The 20,000-nt window shown below is 42.6% G+C and overlaps 1 protein-coding gene across 1 annotated transcript in view; it reads left to right on the forward strand.

Annotated features, from left to right (window-relative positions):
- The window catches only part of LOC145398336 (otoferlin-like), an 89,019-nt gene that overhangs the window by 5,409 nt on the left and 63,610 nt on the right, over positions 1-20,000 (forward strand). Inside the window, 2 exon segments of the mRNA XM_080271226.1 lie at positions 5,870-5,927; positions 18,158-18,289. Coding sequence (XP_080127352.1) covers positions 5,870-5,927; positions 18,158-18,289 — 190 coding nt within the window.

Here is a 20,000-nt window from a genome sequence, read left to right on the forward strand (position 1 = left end):
TAAAACCCTATATACATCAGAAAGAGAGAAAGACCTAGGTGTGATTATCAATAACAGACTATCTCCGGCTGACCACATCAGCGAGAAGGTACGGAACATGTATACACTGCTTGCAAATATGAGAATAGCATTCACATACATAAATGAAGACATGCTAAGAAGGATAATAACATCATTCATTTGACCAACCCTGGAATATGCATCAGTAGTCTGGAGTCCTCATCTCAAAAAGTACATAGACAAGATTGAAAGTTCAAAGGGCCGCTACAAGATGGATACCAAGCTTAAGGGACCTAAGCTACGAAGAAAGACTAAATAAACTGAATCTACCAACAGTACAGGAGAGAAGGAAAAGAGGTGACATGATAATGCTATATAAATGCATATCAGGAAAGGAGAAAATAGACATAAATGATTACTTAACATATGGAGAAGCATCAGCAAGAGGACACTGCAAAAAACTGCATAAGAAGAGAGGTGATAAAGACGTAAGGAAATTCAGATTCCCAAACAGAGCAATTGATCAATGGAATGCACTACCGAACGAAATAGTGTGTGCCAAAACAATTCACAAATTTAAGGATATGTACGATAAATATGGTTTAAGACACGGGACAGTACGAGCTTGACTCATTCCTGTAAAGATACAATTAGGTGAGAACAGTTAGGTAAGGTAAGAACACACACACACACACACACACACACACTACATTTCCCCGTATTCACTAACCACATCAAGCCTTACTTTTTCTCCTCACTCGTTAAAAATATATTCCTAAACTTGTGTGACTCTGCATGAAGCTTTTAAGGTAATGAAAACTTTATTATTAATAGAAAGATAAAGTTTTTTTGAGTGCAGAAACCTTAGAGGAAGATGGAAGCTGGTTAGTGTGTGTGTGTGTGTGTGTGTGTGTGTGTGTGTGTGTGTGTGTGTGTGTGTGTGTGTGTGTGTGTGTAAGTATGTGTGGCTAAGATAATGTCGGTGGATGTGGTAGTATGTGTATGTATGGAAATGTGGTGGAATTGGCTGTGGTAGTGATCTTAGTTGTTTGGTAGTGTGTGATGCGGTGGTGTGGTGGTCTAACATGTGCTAATGTAGTGTGGTAGCAGCTGTGGTGAAAAATGTGGATGTGAGGGATGGTGGTCAAGGCACATTTAGGCAGCGGCAAGTACACACCGCCCACCACATCTATCATCACCACACTCACCACAGTCCACCACCGTCACAGTCCACCACCACCACACTCACCAAACACTCCACCACTATCACACTCACCACACACTCCACCACCGCCACACTCATCACACATTCCACCACCACCACATTCACCACACACCCCACTATCACCACACTCATCACAGTCCACCATCACCACGCTCACCATACACTCCACCATCACCACACTCACCACATGTAATAGTGTGGCAGGGAAGTAAAGCAGTGAAACCATAAAAAAACGCTAAATGAGGAAAAACATGAAATGAGAGATGGACCTGGGCAGAGGAGTAAGGAAGAAGTTTGTCTGAATAATGAGAGTGAATGTCGTTATTACTGACATCGATATTAAACCAGTAAAACAGCTGATATTGATGGGTGAGGAGGGCTGGATTGAGAGACGGATGACTGTGGGATGGAGAGAAGATGTGTTTGTTGCCCGCAATGTCTCCAGCCAGAAAATATTGACTGAAAAGCAGCAGCGGCAGCAGAAATTGTTATAGTATTGCAGCAACGCCAGCAAGCCTGAACGTGAACCCGGTGGATTGTAGGCTGAAGTTAGCTTCCTCAGACAGTCTACCATTCTCTTTGGGGAGTAGGTAGGGAGTTGAGGGACATTTGTATAACTAGGCAACATAGCACCTTGGTTATATCGATGCCACCACACGAAGGCATCCCTCTTCAGCAAAAATAACATATATCAATGAATGTGGAGAAAGGCAAATTAAAAGATGGACGCTGGTGGCTTGGGGAAAGATGTGTGATAGTGAGTGACCGTCTCCGTAATACTGATGTATAAAAAGTATCAGTTAAGAATAATGGATGGTGGGGTTCAGAGTAAGAGATGGACAAAAACAGTGGATTAGAGTAAAATTAAATGTGTGAAGAGGCGAGGCGGTCTCTGCCTTGCGGTGAGAGAGCGCCTCGCCACATCTAAATTGGGAGATAGACAGGCGTGTTTGGAGGAAGATATATGTGTGCAGGCAGCAATATCGGCCGCCTGCCAACCCACATACACGACAACGCCGCAAATTACACACACACACACACACACACACACACACACACACACACACACACACACACACACCTCGAACATAATCCTGTACCCAACATTTTCTTACACAGGGGCAATAATTCAGTTTCTCCATCGGCCAACAGAGATAATTTCCCGTTCATTTACCATCTTTCAGCCTTACCTCAGTTACCTTGGTCTCAGTTCTCTCTCTCTCTCTCTCTCTCTCTCTCTCTCTCTCTCTCTCTCTCTCTCTCTCTCTCTCTCTCTCTCTCTCTCTCTCTCAGTGAATATGGTTAATTTTTCACCTTCTCTCTCACCTGCTCACCTCTTCTCCTACTTGGGAGGGAGGGTGTCAAGAGGGGGGAATCCTCTCACTGTAACGTGGCCTAAAAAATGAATTAGTACCCTGAAATTACAGCACCTCTTGCCTGATTTTACGGCTGAAGCCATTAACCCACTAACCCTTTCATTCCGGTTACGTTGTAGTTTCCTCATTTCTTCCATTTTATTAATTTCCAGACGATTTTTTTTTGTACTTTAGATGAACCTGTTTTTAGTGAGGGGGTTAAGGACAGTCCTTACTCCCTCACAGACTTATTTCGCCCCCAAGCTGATGAAAATCTCTGTGCACGCCTGTACACAGACACATAAAAAAGCAAGGAGACAGAGGCAGAGATGCATGTAAACAGGCAAACAGATCGATAGACAGGCAAATAGATACACAAGCATTTAGACAGATCCGCACCCAGCTAAATATACAAAGAGGCAAGTATGTAGAAAGAGATATCCAGGCAGATAAATCGACTGTGCACGAATAGGGAGAGATAAACAAGGAGAAGCACAGAAAGACAAGCAGACATGTAGACAGATAGATTTACAGTAAAACAGAGTTATAGGTATAGCCTACACTACATGTAAATAAGCAGAAAGACACAGATAGATAGACAAGCAGACAGAGGCAGACAAATAGATAACTAGAGACAGACGGGTATACAAGCATACACAAACAGGCAGAGATAAACAGACAGAGGCGGACAGATAGACAAACAGGAACAGACATATGGACAGGCAGACAAAGACAAACAAGATATACGTGTCTCAGATATACACATATTAATTTAAGACTTACACTACATACATACACACATCCCTTCAAGTTGCAATCTCCAATGCAGAACCACAAATGCAACATATCCTCCCTTATATATCGCAACAGATCCACGGACTAAAGGCAAATACAAACGTTATTGGTAATATTGCATTCGGTATATGCGAAGGGGGAGGGAGGTGATGGAGAGGGACGCCTTCATGTGGTGGCACTGCTATGACAGGGAGATGGAGCTGCCTGGTTATAAGAACATCCCTCAGCTCCCTCCCTAGCCCCCAGAAGGAGAATGGTGGACTGCAGAAGAACAACTTCAGCCTGCAGTCCACCGAGTTCACTTGTAGACGAGAATGAGGTTACAATCACTACTACTACTATACTCGTAATGTCAGGGTTCAGATACGCAAAATAACTTAAGATCCTATTGGTCTCGTAACTAAGATATATTTTTGTTGTAAGAGCAAGAGGTTTGGGAATACTCAACACTTCCCTGTTTTGTCCTTTCTATAGAATAACTTGCGATAACATTCCTCTAATAACTATTTTACACAGTAGGAACAAGAGATGTGGGAGGACTCTGCGTTTTCCTGTGTTTGTTGTTTTTCCTGCAGTATAACTAACAACTTACCTCTAAAATTTAACTTCATTTTTGTAGGAGAGACAAGAGATTTGGGAAGAACGTGTAGCCTTCTGTCTTGTTCTTTACTTACTGCAAAAAAAATAATTGTTACAACAGGGAACTGAGTGTAATTGTGAATTCCAACCTAGAGGCGTGACTGTTCTTATATTTTAGTGGCACAACACAGGAACAGGGTAGCAGACAGACAGACAGACAAAAATACTATTACAGACAGACAGATACAGACAGAGAAACAGAGAGATAGGCAGGCAGAACGAGAGGCGAGAGAAAGGCATGGTACAAAAACCAACAGAATCACGGAGACGAGAGAGAGAGAGAGAGAGAGAGAGAGAGAGAGAGAAAGCGACAGACAGACAGACAGACAGACAGACAGACAGGCAGAGACAGGACAAAATGCGAGAGAAAATGAGTGAAAGTACACACACCAACACAGAGAAGAGAAAATGAACAGACACAAACGTTCTCATCTATCCTCAAACGTTTATTTATACTGTATTATAGTGCACGTTAGCCCCACACTCCCCTCACAGGGACCCACCTAACGTTTACACAATATCATTAACAACAGACTGCCTCCATTGAGCTCAGCCAGGCTATTGTTGCCAAGGTAAATATTAAGCAGAGGGTTGTAGGTTGCTGGTGGTGGGTAATTGAAACCCGAATGAGTTATTTTTTTTCTATTGTTAGTGCGTGGTAGGGAGCAGTGAATTTGGAAGCCTTGAACAGTGAGGGAGAGGATGTTATGTATGTATGTGTGGATGGATGGATGGATATATATATATATATATATATATATATATATATATATATATATATATATATATATATATATATATATATATATATATATATATATATGTATGTGTGTATGTATGTAAGTTTTTATGTATGTATGTTTGTAGGTAGGTAGGCAGGTATGACCATTGTCACTGTGTAATTTGATGACAGCGCCTGATTTATTTATTTATTTGTTTCCTTGATACTACCTACCCATTTAAAATAGTTGAAAATTGGGTGAGGTTGGTGATGGTGCTGCTGATGATGATGATGATGCCGATGATGATGATCATGATAATGATTTTTTTAATTTCTCCAGCATGTAGAGAATGTATACATGTGTGCATGTGTGTGTGTGTGTGTGTGTGTGTGTGTGTGTGTGTGTGTGTGTGTGTGTGTGTGTGTGTTGTGGTGCTTTTGTTTATGACATGGGATTTATGAAAATGGTGCTAAAGCTTTGTGGCAATATCAGTGACAAAGTGATTGGTGAGTGGGTGTCGGTGAGAGAGAGAGAGAGAGAGAGAGAGAATCTGCTTGGAGAAATGGGTGTGGATGGCGAGTGCGTTGTGAGAGAGAGAGAGAGACAGAGACAGAGACAGAGACAGACAGACTGACAGATAGACAGAGACAGACTAAAAGCTCATCAGGAAAGTGTGAATGAGTGCATGTAAGAGGACAAAAGGGAGATTGCAGTGAGGATGATGATGCCTGATAATCTTACGAGACTGACTAAAACAAGGAAATGATGTATAAAACTGAACGAGAGAGCTTAGAGAATGAAATGAGCGTTGTTAAGAGAGGAACAGAGGCTGCTGGGAGAGTGAATGAGAGTGGGGTAAGTGGGTGAAAGTGCTGAATTAGACGATACTGCGGTACGACTTTCCTCCCACTTCTTCGTGACTAGCATCATACTCGTGCTATTTCTTGTTACGCCTGTGCATTGAAGCTGGAAAGATCACAATTCTGAACCAAGTTAAAATGAAAGGAATATAGCACTCATTCCCTTCCCCATGATAATCTGTTATGACGACGTGGTATTAAAGTTGGAGATATCGCACTTTTAGGCCAAGTTAAAATGAAGAGAGTAACGCTTCACTTTTTTTCACCCCCCAGGCACAAATCCGACACGGTCAACTCAACACCTGTGGAACTCAAGGCGCAGGACTTTCAGGTGAGCATTGTTATTAATTAGTGCACATTTTTCCTGTATGATATCTCTTTCATATTTTTCCCTTCAGCCTGAGGACATCATATTTATTTTGTTCTTGTCATTTTTATTCTGGTAATAATTATGAAAATTGAAATACTGATCATCCTACTTCTCTTTGATTCATACATAGATGGAGAAATAGATAGATAGATATAGACAGAGATAAATATGTAGATAGATAGATAGATAGATGGATGGGCAGATAGATTGATAGATAGATGAATATTTGTATGGATCATTGCAAATTTTCTAAAACACAAGATCTACCATTATCTCTATAGGTGTGTTAGTCAGTATACAAGTTTTCATGTTTCCATTTTACGTTGCATTCTTATACTAGACAATTTCCTTTCTGATGTTCTGGAGATAATCAACCTGAAAAAAATATATATAGTACAAACAATATATATAATTTATTAGAGTTTATATTCGTGTTAGTTTTTATATATATGGTTTTTATTTTGGTATGCTTGTTGTATTTCAGAGTATTTAACCCATTCAGGACGATGATGTATAATTTTGCTTTTATTCTGACTACCTATATGAACGAGGCTATTCGGGTCAGGAGAGGCCTAGGTAATGAAAGGGTTAACAGTGGGAATGAGGTACTTAGCTGGAGGTACTGTGGTGGAGGCAGGGGTAACGAGGCAATTATATAGTCAGGGGCACAAAGGAGAGGGAGAGAGAGAGAGAGAGAGGAAGGGAGGAAATGAACTGGATAACAATGAAAGGGAAGGACACACACACACACACACACACACACACACACACACACGCAAAGCTTAATTGAATTTCCCCAGGACAGACTTCCATGTACATCCCGTTTCAGCATCAACCACTTGAATATATTCCACCACACCACAAACCCACTCACTTTACATCACACCATATACCCATTCACTCCACCACACCACACCACACCACACCACACCAGACACGCTCTCACTCCCACACATCACACCCCACACGCACTCGCTTCACCACACCACATACTCATTCACTCCTCCATATCATACCACACACCCATTCACTCCACCACATCACACACCTACTCACTCCACCACACCACACACCCATTCCCTCCACCACGCCACACACCCACTCACTCCACATCACACCACACACTCACTCACTCCATCACACCACACACTCATTCACTCCGCTACACCACACACCCACTCATTCCTCCACACCACACACTCTATCACTTTTCCACATCAAACCGCATACCCATTCATACCACCACACCAGACCACACCACACACCCATTCACAGTGTCTCTACTCGTTCACTCCGCCACAGCACACTCCCATGCACTGCATCACTCTTCATTCACTCCCTACCTCCCTCCATCGGCTAGAGTATGCTAGACTTACTTTGCTGTATTGCTGTTCTATTGATCTGCACTTCCCTCACCTCACTTAGCCTCCCTACCCCACGACCCTCCCCTACCATCTCCAATCTAGCTCCAGTCAGCTCGCCACTCCTATTTCACTTCCCTCTCAAAATACAGTACACTCGTATTACTGTTCTATACTCTATTTTTTATCCTTTACCCATCACATCACGTCCGTTTTCCTCCTTCCCCCCACCACCATCTCACCCACCTCCTCCCTAGCCTCATTCAATATGCAGATCAAATTCACCCTACGCCTCACTACTCCGACATAAATACTCAAGTTACTATACTTTTGATGTAATACTGGTTTCTTTTCATACCTCACCTCACTTCTATTTAGTTTTGATCAATCCTACAACACTTACACTTAAAGCAGCCCTTATTTTTTATTCTTTTAAAATCAGCGAGGTGAAATTGAGAGTCTTTATTCGCTAACACGTGGATTTGTTTCATTTCTGGGAAGCATTCTACAGACAGAAAAACAGACACACAGACGGACGGACAGACATAGACAGATAAACAGATAGGTATAGACAGGCAAACAGATACATTGATAGATATAAATAGGTAGATACAGACAGACAGATTCAGCATATAATGTCTTATTTCCCTAGTTACCCTTACTACTTATGTACGCTTCTCCACATCATATTAATTAATCCACATTTTTATACACATTCTTCTGTTCTCTCATCCTGTCTTCATCGCATTCTGTCACCCGGCTCTCCTGGGGTTAGCCTCTCCACTCTCTTGCACTCTCCTCCTTCCCCTCTCCCACATTCTCCCCCTTCCCCTCTCTCGCACTCTCCCCCTTCCCCTCTCTCGCATTCTCCCCTTCCCCTCTCTCGCATTTTACCTCTTCCCTTCTCTCGCACTCTCCCCCTCCCCTTCTCTCGCTTTCTCCCCTTCCCCTCTCTCGCATTTTACCTCTTCCCCTCTCTCGCACTCTCCCTCTTCCCCTCTCTCGCATTCTCCCTCCTCCCCTCTCTCGCATTCTTCCTCTTCCCCTCATCCGCTTATTCCACCCGTTTGCATTCTCTTGGTCTCATTTTCAAGTCCTTGATTTTTATATTACCCTTCCTCTGTTGTTGGACCGTAAGGATTCATTTTCATTTTTTGGCTAGTTTCCCTTTAAGGTGCACCGTCTTTCGCTTTCTGTGTATAATTTCTTTTTCACCCCTCTCTCTCTCTCTCTCTCTCTCTCTCTCTCTCTCTCTCTCTCTCTCTCTCTCTCTCTCTCTCTCTCATTCCAGCCTTCCTCATGCCACACTACCCTTTCCAATACCAGTAAGGGGCTCTCTTTTTATCTCTACTCTCTTTTTTTCTCTCTCTCGCCTTTCATCTCTCTCCTTTAATGCTCTTTATCCTTCCTCTCTTCCTCTTCTCTTCTTATCCTTGTCTCTTTCGTCTCCTCTTCCTGCTTTCATATTTACCCTTTGGTTTCCTTCTCTTTTTTATCTATTCCTTTTTTTCTATCGTTATTTCTACTTTCATCCTTTTTTTTTTTTTTCATTTTTCTTATTACCGCTCAGCACCATTTTTTTTTCAGTCTCCATTTCTGATAATTACTCTCCTTTTTCACTTCTTTCACGTAAACACTGTTCCTCTATTGCTTCCTTGCACCTTTGTCTTGTCTCCCCTTCTCTTACCATTCTTTCTCTCGTCCTTCCCTTACCCTCTCTCCACCGCGCCTCTCTCCCCTTTCTCCCTCTCCCTGTCTCCACTATCCTCTTCTTTACTTTCCACTAATCCCTTTCTCCACCATCCACTTCTCTCCTTTCTCCCTCACCTCCTCTTCTATCTTCCTCCTTCCTTTCTCCCTCACCCTCTCTCCAGTCTTCCTCTCTCCTTTCTCTCTGATCCTTTCTCCACTATCCCCATTTCCCCTTGTCCTTCTTTCTTCCATCTCCTGCACTCTCCTTTCTCTCGCAACCTCTCAACATTGTCCTTCTGCCTTTCTCGCCCAGCCTCTCTCCACCACCTCCCACTTTTTTTCCTCACCCTCTCACCACCATCCCTCCCTTTCTTCTTTCTCTCTCAGTTCTCCACCACTCTCTTTTCACCTTCTCCCTCTGTCTACCATCTCGTTCTTTTCTCCCTCACCCTCTCTCCACCATTCGCCCTCTCTTCTTTCCTCCTCATTCTTCCCCCACCCTCTCCCGCATCCCTCCATCTTCCCCCACATTGCTCATACAAACATCAATTAGATCCAATAAAACCATTCACCCACTCTCCCCTCCTCCAGCTCCTCCTCCAGATCCCCTCCTCCCTTCTTTATTTTCCGCACTCTCCCTCCTATTCCTGTCCCGTCCTTCCTTTCTTCTTTCTCTCTCCTCCTATTCCTTCTCCTAATCCTCTCCCTCCCTCCGCTCTTCTTTTTCTCTCCTCCTATTCCTTCTCCAAATCCTTTCCTTCCTTTCTATTGTTTTTCTTTTTATTCCTCCTCTCTACGTCCTCTCTCCTCGCTCATATTTCTCATCCCCCCTTAAAAACCTCCCTCTTCTTTTATTTTCCTCTCATTCCTCTTCCTTCCTTTCCCATTTTCTCTATTTCCTTCTTTCCTCTTTCCTCTTTCTCCTTATCCTCCCGTCCCTCCTCTTTGGTTGTACTTCCATTTCTCTTACCTTCTATCCTTTCATCCGTCTCTTCCTCTTTCCTTCCTGTCTCTTCCCCTTTCCTTTTCCCTCCCATCCCTTCCCTCTCCTCCCTTCCCTCTTTCCCTCAGCCTCCTCACTTTGTCCTCATTCACCCACAGTGGCCATCTCAGTTTGCTTAAATTCACCAACATTCCCTCTCGTTTCTTCTCTTTCCTTTCTTTCCTTTCTCTTTCCTTCATTCCTTCCTTCTTTTCTCTTTCATCCCTTTCTCTCCCCCTTATTCCCACCCTTTCCCCTCATTCCTTCCTTCCTTCCTTTCCCTTTCTCTTCCCTTCATTCCTTCCCTCTCTTTCTCTCATTCCTTCTTTCTCTTCCCTATCTTACCTTTCTTTTTCTCTTATTCCTTCCTTCTCTTCCCTTTCTTCCCTTTTTCTTCCCTTTCTTCCTTCCTTTCTCCTTCATTTTTCCTTTCCCTCTCTCCTTTCTTTCCTTTCCTTAACATTTCCAATCCCCTCTTTCTTCTTTTACTCTCCGTCCATCTTTCCCTCTTCATATCTTCTTTTCTTCTACATCCATTCCTTTACTTTTCATCTCTCCTTCCCTTCCTTAGCAATTTCAGTCCTCCCTCCTCCCTTACTTCCCTTCTCCCAGCTTCTACCTTCTCCTCCCTTCCTACCCCCACTTCCCCATCCTCCCTACTCTGCCATCCGCTCTCCTGGTTGGTCTCATTTACCCAAACTGGCAGTCACAGTCTAGTTAAGATTCACCTCAGTTGTCAGTGTCTGGTTTCCATTCATACATTCTTCTTAATCAGATTTATTCCTCACTTCCTTTTTCTATCTCCTTCTCTTCCTATGTCCATCTTTCTCATCATTTTTCTCCATATTCTCCATTTTCTTCTAGTCACATTTCTTTTTCTCTCGTCTTTCTTCCTCCTCCTTCCCTCCCTGCGTCCAACTTTCTCTTTTCTCCCTGTTCTTACTTGGTATCCATTACCTTCCTTTCATATCCTTCACTTCACTCTCCCTTATCATATTCCTGAGCAGCATTTATTTTCTGCCATTTCCCTTCCATTTCTTCCACTTCCCACCCTTCTCTTCCTTTTCATCCTCCTCCAATTTCATTCCTTCTCTTTTTCCTCTTATTTATGTCTTTCCCGCGTTTCCTTCTTCCCATTTCTTCCATTGTCTTCCTCTCTCCCCTTCTATATTTCTCCCTTTCCTTTCTCCCATTCCCTTCCTTTCTCTTTCCCTAGCTTCCCTTCCTCCTTTCTCCCCTTCCTTCCTCCTCCTCTCACTCTCTCACTCTCTCCAGTCCTCTCCTCCTCACCCCAGTCTCTCCTTCCCCCACACTAACCATCTCAGTCCCATTAAGCTCATACACACATATTCCCCTCCTCACTCCAGTCACGTTTTGTTCCTAGTCACATCTTCCATTTTTCTTTTATCTTCTTTTTTCCACCTTTCCTTTCCATTCCCTTCGTTCTCCCTCTTTCCTTCCTTCTTATTTCCTTTCCTGACTTCCCTACCCTTTATTCAACCACTCTTCCATCCTTTTCCCATTCCTCACTTCATTACTTTCCCCTCATTCTCCCCTCCTTTTCCCCTTTTCTCAGTCTTCCCCTCCCGTTTTTTCTCTCCCCTTCCTCTCCTTCGTATCCCATCCTTCTCCCTTCCTTTTCTTATTTTTTCCCTTTCTTCCCCTCCCTTTTCTTCTCTCTCCTTCCTCTCCTCCCCCTTCCTTCCTTCTTCTTTCCTTTTCCTCTTTTTCCTATTTTCCCTTTCATTTTTTTCTTTCCCCTTACTCTCCTTCTCATTCCTTCCCTTCCCTCTCTTCCTTGAGTTAATTTCCCTCCCTCCTACTACTCCACCAGCCTCCCTACTCCGCCCACCTCACTCCCACCTCAGTTAACCCACGGTGGCCATCTCATTCTCATGAAGCTCACACACAGTTGTTCAGTTTTCCTCTCCATCCAAGTTTTATTATTAATTATATCTTTCATTTGCTTTTCATCTTTTCCCCCTCATTTACTTACATACCTTCTGATTCAACCACCTTTCCATCCTATTTCCCGTTCCTCACTGCATTTCTTTCCCCTCCTGCTCCCCTCTTTTCCTTCTCTTTTTCCGTTCCTCCCATTTTCCGTCTTCCCTTTCCCCCTCTCATACTTTCATACCTCCTCATTCAACCACCCCTCCATCCTATTCCTATTACTAACTTCACTTCTTTCCCTCCTTCCTCCCCTCTTTTCCTTCATTTTTCTCATTTTTCCCTTTCCCTTTCTTCCCATACTTACCTTCTTTTTCTTGAGTTAATTTCCCTCTCTTTTACTACTCCTTCAGCTTCCTTACTTCGCCCTGCTCACTCCCACATTGGCCATCCCAGTCTGGTTAAGGTCACATACAGCATCTCTTTCTCCAATTTTCTTTCCCATCCGTCTCTTTCTCTCATCCCACTCTCTTCCCCTCTCTCACTCTGCTTTTCTTGCTTCCCCACATCAAATCATCCCCTCTTCTCCTTTATCCATTTCTCTTCTACTCTTCCTTTCTGTGTATGTTATTTATTCCTCTGGTGCTCTTCACTTCTCTTCCCATTTTCTCATCCCCTCTATTTTCTCTATATCTCCACATCAGACTGTCTCATCTCTTTCTCTCTTTAACAGTTGATATCTCCCTTCCTGCATCTCTTTCATTATCTCTCCCATCCTCTCCATTCTCTTACTATTCACATTCTTCCATTGTCTATTTGTCTCTTCCTCACATCCACGCCTTTCCCAGTCAGTTCGGTCTGGTTGTTCACTTTCTGCCTCCCTCCCACACCCTTTCCCAATTTCCCCTTGCCTCTAATACCATTCTTTTATTCTCTCTCTTTCTCTCTCTCACTGTCTGTCTGTCTGTCTGTCTCTCTCTCTCTCTCTCTCTCTCTCTCTCTCTCTCTCTCTCTCTCTCTCTCTCTCTCTCTCTCTCTCTCTCTCTCTCTCTCTCTCTCTCTATCTATCTATCTATCTATCTATCTATCTATCTCTATCTCTGTCTATCTATCTATCTGTCTATCTATCTATCTATCTATCTGTCTATCTATCTATCTATCCATCTCCTTCTAATCACTTTTAATTCTCCTCTTTCTCTGACAACATTCACTTCTCATCCTCTGTTTCCTACCTGCTCACTTCCCCACTCCCTCACCGTGTCCTCTTGCCTCTCCTACCGTGCTCCTTCATCACACCATTCACTTCTTGTTCCTCCATTACCCTATTTACCCATAACCCTTCTTACATTCTGCCCAGCTGCTCACTTCCGGACATCCATCCCACGCCCCTTTTCTGTTTCCGCTTGCCTTACACACCATTCTCCTTGGTGTCACCGTTCACTTCATTCTTCGATTTTCCCTGCATCCCCACATGCCCAACTCAGCGCTAGTACGGTCCGCCCAGCTGTTTACTTCTAGCCTTTATCCCACACCATTCTCCGCTCCCGTACCATTCTCTTCTTCTTTCTTCCATTTTCCCTATTTTGTCACTTCTTCCTTCTTCCATTTTCCCTGTTTCCCTGCACTCCCATCTCTGTCCCAGTACTGTCCGCCCAACTGTTTACTTCCGACTTCCTCCCGCTCCTTGCACTGTTTCCCCTTCCCTCTCACGAACAGTCTCGCCCCTAGGACTGTTTACATTATCATGCCGCCGTAAACTCCAAGCCTTCTGTGTTTACCTTAGGCTCAGATTTCTTCCGCCTTCACAACCAGAAAAGAGGAAGTGTTTGGTTTTGATATATGGGGTTCTTTTCTTTCGCGAGCTTCGAACATTCCGGTGAAATTAATTTGATTTTTTTTTTTTCGGAAGGAGGGGGGAGGCGCTTGAAGCTGTGTTTATGTTTTTATCTTCTCACGCGTTTTTCCACTTCTTTGATATGCTTTTCCCTATCTTCTTTATTCTTACCTGTAATCTGAAAGGGATAGTAAGTATGTGACAAAAAAAATGAGTTACCAGCTCTTGATTAGATGGCTAATTTAATGCCGACGAATTTAGAGATGCATTAAATAACATAATAACTGAAAGATCAAGAGCTGAACGACTACATGAAAGGCAAAATAATAAAATAAATGACTAATCAAGTAAATGACCAACTGACTAAGCAGGTGACTAAATGACTGGCTGACTACTACTGGCATATTGACTGACAGACTGATTAATTGTAAAGCTGACTGACTAATTAACTGGCTGACTGATTAAAGGTTTGACTGGTTAACGATCTATGTAACTATCTCCCTGATCGACCATTTACCTGTAGGATGGACTGCATTAATTAAACTCTCTGATAATCTGACTAGCACACCTGATTCACCTAGCTGCCAAATGAATCTCTCTCTCTCTCTCTCTCTCTCTCTCTCTCTCTCTCTCTCTCTCTCTCTCTCTCTCTCTCTCTCTCTCTCTCTCATTAGTCGTTCCGAGGGGAGAAATCGATGCTGTGTCGGAATTTCTCTATCTAGTGAAGTAGGAAGGAGAGGAGAATGGAATTAGCCTTCCATCTAGGTCCGCTGTTTACATATAATCTGAGCGGATGATGACGGGGTAAGGGAGGGGGATAAAGAGGAGATGGGGTGTTAATGTGTGTGTGTGTGTGTGTGTGTGTGTGTGTGTGTGTGTGTGTGTGAGAGAGAGAGAGAGACAGACAGAGAGACAGAGACAGAGACAGACAGACAGACAGACAGACAGACAGACAGAGAGAAAGAAAGAAATTGACAGAGTAACCGTAGCATATGAGGTGGGAAACTGAGTACGAGAGACAGACAGACAGATCGACAGATACACAGAAGAACAGACGGATGGACAGACAGACGAAAAGAAAAAGGAAAAAGAAAGGAGAGACAGTGACTGTGTGGTATGAGGTAGAAGGAGAAGTATAAGGCGAGCTGAGTCAAAATGAATCAGATGAAAAAGAAAAATTCAGTGGAAAATATAATGAGATGTGAGACAGTGAGCTAACACACTCACTTTGTTTGTGTGTGTGTGTGTGTGTGTGTGTGTGTGTGTGTGTGTGTGTGTGTGTGTGTGTGTGTGTGTGTGTGTGTGTGTGTGTGTGTGTGTGTGTGTTGTGTTGTGTGTGTGTGAATAGGATAATACAGTGAGCATGCAAGAAAAAGGCTGTGTGGGTCTGTGTGTATGAATCAAGCAGAAATGAGATGTCTGCGTGTAACTAGGAATTTCAAAGTGGATGCATATGAAAGTATTTTCATCACTCTGTGTGTGTGTGTGTGTGTGTGTGTGTGTGTGTGTGTGTGTGTGTGTGTGTGTGTGTGTGTGTACATGCTTTTGCGCTTGTGTGTTTGTGTGCATGCATGACCGTGTATGCTGCTGCTGATAATACGTGCCTGCATGAGACCTGGTAAGGGGCGGGTGAGATGGTATTTGTCAGAGATCATGAATATGGAGTGTGTACGAGACAGGATCTGGATGTGAAGATTATCCACTATCCTTTCCATTTCCTCTTCTTTCCTTTCTCCTCTCCTCTTATATTTCCTTGTATTTGGTAATCATCCTCACTTCTGTCTTTCCTCGGCTGTATTCCTTTCTTTTAATGCCTTCCATCATTTCCCCTTTCCTTTCTTCCTCCTGTTTCCATCTATCTTCCTTTCATTATCATCATCACACCTCCACTCTCTTCTTCATTCTTCCTCTCCTCTCCTTTTTCTCACTCTATCTTTTCTTTCAATAGAGTATTTCCTTTCCAGCAAGTAAATGAAACGTGGGTGGCGTTGTCCATAGAGTTTTCTTGTGTATATTACGACTGAGAAAAATATTGCTTTACAAAGAAGTGAATGGAACTGAATACATATCAGAGTGCTGTTTAGCCCTGTCAGTACTTTTTCTTCTATTTTTCCAACGACTTGACGACTTTATTCCGCTTAGAGACGTCTTTTACTGACACAAACTCCATTGACTTCCGTGCTACGAGAGGTCTCCCCTTTGCAAAATAAAATCATCTAACACTGACAATATAGAAAGTAAAACTGAATAAGGTAATCTAGCAGTGGCAAAATAAAATATCTAAATAAAGTCATCTAGTAGTGATAAAATAAAACGTGAAGGTAAATAGAAAAATCTTGCAGCGACAAAATAAAAAAAACAAATAAAAAAATCTAGTTTTGATAAAATAGAACGTAAAGTTAAATAAAATAATATAGCAGTAACAAAATATAAAGCTAAATAAAATCATCTTGTGTTGATGAAATGAAATATAAAGCTAAATAAAAGAATCTAGCAGTGACAAAATAAAAAAATAAAACCAAATAAAATCATCTAGAAGTAACAAAATAAAAATAAAAAAAACTGAAATCATCTACCACAGAAAAAGGGAGTAATCACACAGAAAAAGTTTACGGTACACTGTTCTAATCCCCCTCAGAGGTCCTTAAAATAAATCACTAATCATATCAACGTGTCAAGAATAAAGTAAGTTAAATATGAAGGTTCAGGTGCAAAGGAGATGATATGGAATGCATACAGCTCGCTATGCAGTGTTGTAAAATACGTGTGTGTTTTTAAAAGACGTGAAGTTTTAAGAGGAAGCGAATGAAAGTGAGTGAGCACTGGAGTGCTTGGCTTAAATGTGAGCGTAAGAGAATGTGAATACAGTTAATTCTGACAATGTGTGAAAGTTGGTCTCAGTCACAAGAGAGAGAGAGAGAGAGGAGGGGAGGAGGGGGGGCAGAAATAGCGTAAAAACAGCAGATAGAGAGAGAAGAAACGACTGGGAGGGGCAGATAGGGCACACCAAGGAAGAAAAATTAATGGCTATGGAGAAGGGAGGAGAAGAAAGGGAGAAAAGATTCAGTTGAGAAGGAAGAGAGAGTACTGTAGAGAAGGAGGAGAGGAGTGAGAGAAGATGAATGAGAGGAAGGAGAATGGGGTAACTGAAAAGGGAAGAGGACTGTTAGAAAGCCAAATGACTGTGCTTGCATGCCTTTAAAGCCCTCACTCCGGTAATGTCTGTATGTTCTTTATTTTTGCTTCAACTAGACGATTTTATTCATCTTACAATAACCCCTTGGTAGTAAAGGGTAATTTGAAGCTCCACGCAACCCCTCCATGTCAAAAACTCTACCACAAGCTGACTAAAATCGTCTGGAGATAGCAAAATTAAAGAAATCCCCGTAGAAAGCTGACAACCCTTTCACTGTCATGGGCCCTTCCAGTGCTGAGTAAAATCGTCTGGTTGCAGCAAGAATAGAATAATAATAGAATAATAATAGACTTCTTTCCTGGTAAAATAGACGTGGCCTTGGACACACGCAAGGGGATATTACACTCTGATAATTTTTCTTTTGTTTTTTCTTTTTTGTGTGTGGTTTTTATGCTCGCCCAGGGGAAAATTACTTAATGATGTATAACCGCTGCTTTGTTTAACTTGAGAGAGGGACAGACAGACAGACAGACAGACAGACAGACAGACGGACAGAGACAGAGATAGACAGACACACACACACACACACACACACACACACACACACACACACACACACACACACACACACACACACACACACACACACACACACACACACACACACACACACACACACACACACACACACACACACACACACACACATAACTGGAGAGAAGTATAGGATAAAGAGAAGGGCAAACGAGAGGTAGAAAGAGGGGCAAGAATTGTGGTCTGGGGAGGAGAGATAGAGAAAAGGTGTGTGTGTGTGTGTGTGTGTGTGTGTGTGTGTGTGTGTGTGTGTGTGTGTGTGTGTGTGTGTGTGTGTACAACGAGGGACTGAAAGAAATGATCACAGAGTCTTCCTTTACCCAGACAAGTTGTGTGTGTGTGTGTGTGTGTGTGTGTGTGTGTGTGTGTGTGTGTGTGTGTGTGTGTGAGAAAGTTGGCATTTAGGGGACATAGTTGGAAAATGGTGTGTGTGTGAAAGTTGCGTGTTTGGGGGAAAGATTTACCCTTCACTGCGATGACTCCTTGTTTGGGATTATTCTTTTTACGAGCCTTCAGGGATATTCAGTTGTGTGTGTCTGGGATTATCACCTGTACTGTATGTAATTCAGGTGTGCAAATCTTTTTAATCTTCTATTAGGTATATATTCAGGTGTGTGTATTTTTTGTATGCGACTGAGGTATGTAAACTCGAGTACTTCATTTCAGGTGTATAGCCAGGTGTATAAAGCTCGTGTATTTCAGGTGTGCATCACGATCATCGAGGCGCGGCAGCTAGCAGGGCTGAACATGGACCCGGTGGTGTGTGTGCAGATTGGCGACCAGCGCAAATACACGTCCGTCAAGGAGTCCACCAACTGCCCATACTACAATGAGGTAGGACATGGCACACATCCAGGCAGTCACAGGCGATAGATAGGCAGGCTGGAAGATACAAAGATAGGTAAAATGGTAGGCAGGCAGGTAGGTTGATTAGTAAGCCTTTAGGCAGACAGACAGATTGGCAAGTGTTCCTGTCGACAGGTAGATAGGCAGGCAGGTAGACAGGTAGACAAGCAGACAAAAGACAAATGAGATATTGGTAATGGTAGTGACGGGAAGCATGACGCCACGAAGGAGCGTCTTTAATGCATCGAAATATAAATAATGTCGAGGTCAAATAAGTCAATTTACCAGTGGAAGACTTTTCCTAATTCTATCCTGTCACCACTTGGGCACTAACACCCTCCATTTCCATCACTGATACGCATTCAGAACAAGTAATAAGTGATGTTTTTAGATTCCCATTCTGATCCCTACAAGAAACAGGATCAAGCTTGTGATACCACCTTTCCCAGTTCACCGTTCCATCCACAAACAAGACTAGGATATGAAAAGAAAAAACGTGAAAGGAGAGATATACGTTAAATACGAAGAGAATAACTTAATTTGTATCAACCCTTTTAACACCTTTTCTCACTATTGTTTTGCTCTTGTTATTCAGCTAAGTGAAACTTATATGCTTTTATGTTCTAAAAATGATCCCACTCCATTTTGAATGCTGAGAAGTAACAGATTAACACTAGATTATCATGCTAGTCATAAAGAAGCGCTATGGAAAGCATGACGAGCCGTAGTTTAGTCGTGTCCTGCCACTGAGCTACGTGAACTAAGCTGCAAAAGGACGAAAATCTGGCCCAGGTTACAATGAAAAACCTATGGAAGAGAAGGGGTAGGATACAGCCTCCCCGAACCTCTTCATTTAATTAATTTTTTACCTTATACCTAATCGTTATACCTGATACCCACAGACGATTGTATTCAGCTAAGAAGAGAGAAATTATAGTAGTGGGGTTAATGTCGAAGAGGAAGCTTGTCGTGGGATGGAGATGTAATGGAGAAAGAATCAGACAGCCGCAGTGTTGGCAGGAATATTACAGTATATACATGTGTGTGTGTGTGTGTGTGTGTGTGTGTGTGTGTGTGTGTGTGTGTGTGTGTGTGTGTGTGTGTGTGTGCGCGTGTGTGTGTGTGTGTGTGAGAGAGAGAGAGAGAGAGAGTCTTTCGGTAGCAAGGATAACTTAAGCTAATCAGTCATCTTACAGAAAGGGTCAACAGTTTCCTCTTCTTTTGAACTCGTAGAAATTTTGAACAGTAGCTACCGTATATTGTTTTCCTTTACATCGAGTAAGTGAAGTGTGGGTGTTGTCCGTAGAGTATAATGGACACTAGATGCGAAGTATTAATATTTTTCTCTATTAACGAAGCGGCAGAGTTTTTTTTTTTTTTCATAATTTTCCTTTCCATCGAGTAAGTGAAACATGGGTAATGTTTCCCGTAGAGTTTTGAGGCCCGCAATCCCAGTAGAATTATTGGAGAGAATTGTACCGATAAATTAAAAATAATAATAAAAATAAAATTACTTTACAGAGAGAGAGAGAGAGAGAGAGAGAGAGAGACTGAGGGGAAATGAACATGAGACAGGGAGCCGGAGATAAGAAAAATAATACCTGAGAGGGAGGAAGGGGAAAAAGAGGAAAGAAAATTGTGAAGGAGATGGACGAGTCGAGACAGACAGACAGCGCCAGGAACAAAAGAGAAAGTGGAG

This window comes from Coenobita brevimanus, chromosome 45 (assembly GCF_032717465.1).
Source record: "Coenobita brevimanus isolate Jiangsu-jjx chromosome 45, ASM3271746v2, whole genome shotgun sequence".
NCBI classification, from domain to species: Eukaryota; Metazoa; Arthropoda; class Malacostraca; order Decapoda; family Coenobitidae; genus Coenobita; species Coenobita brevimanus.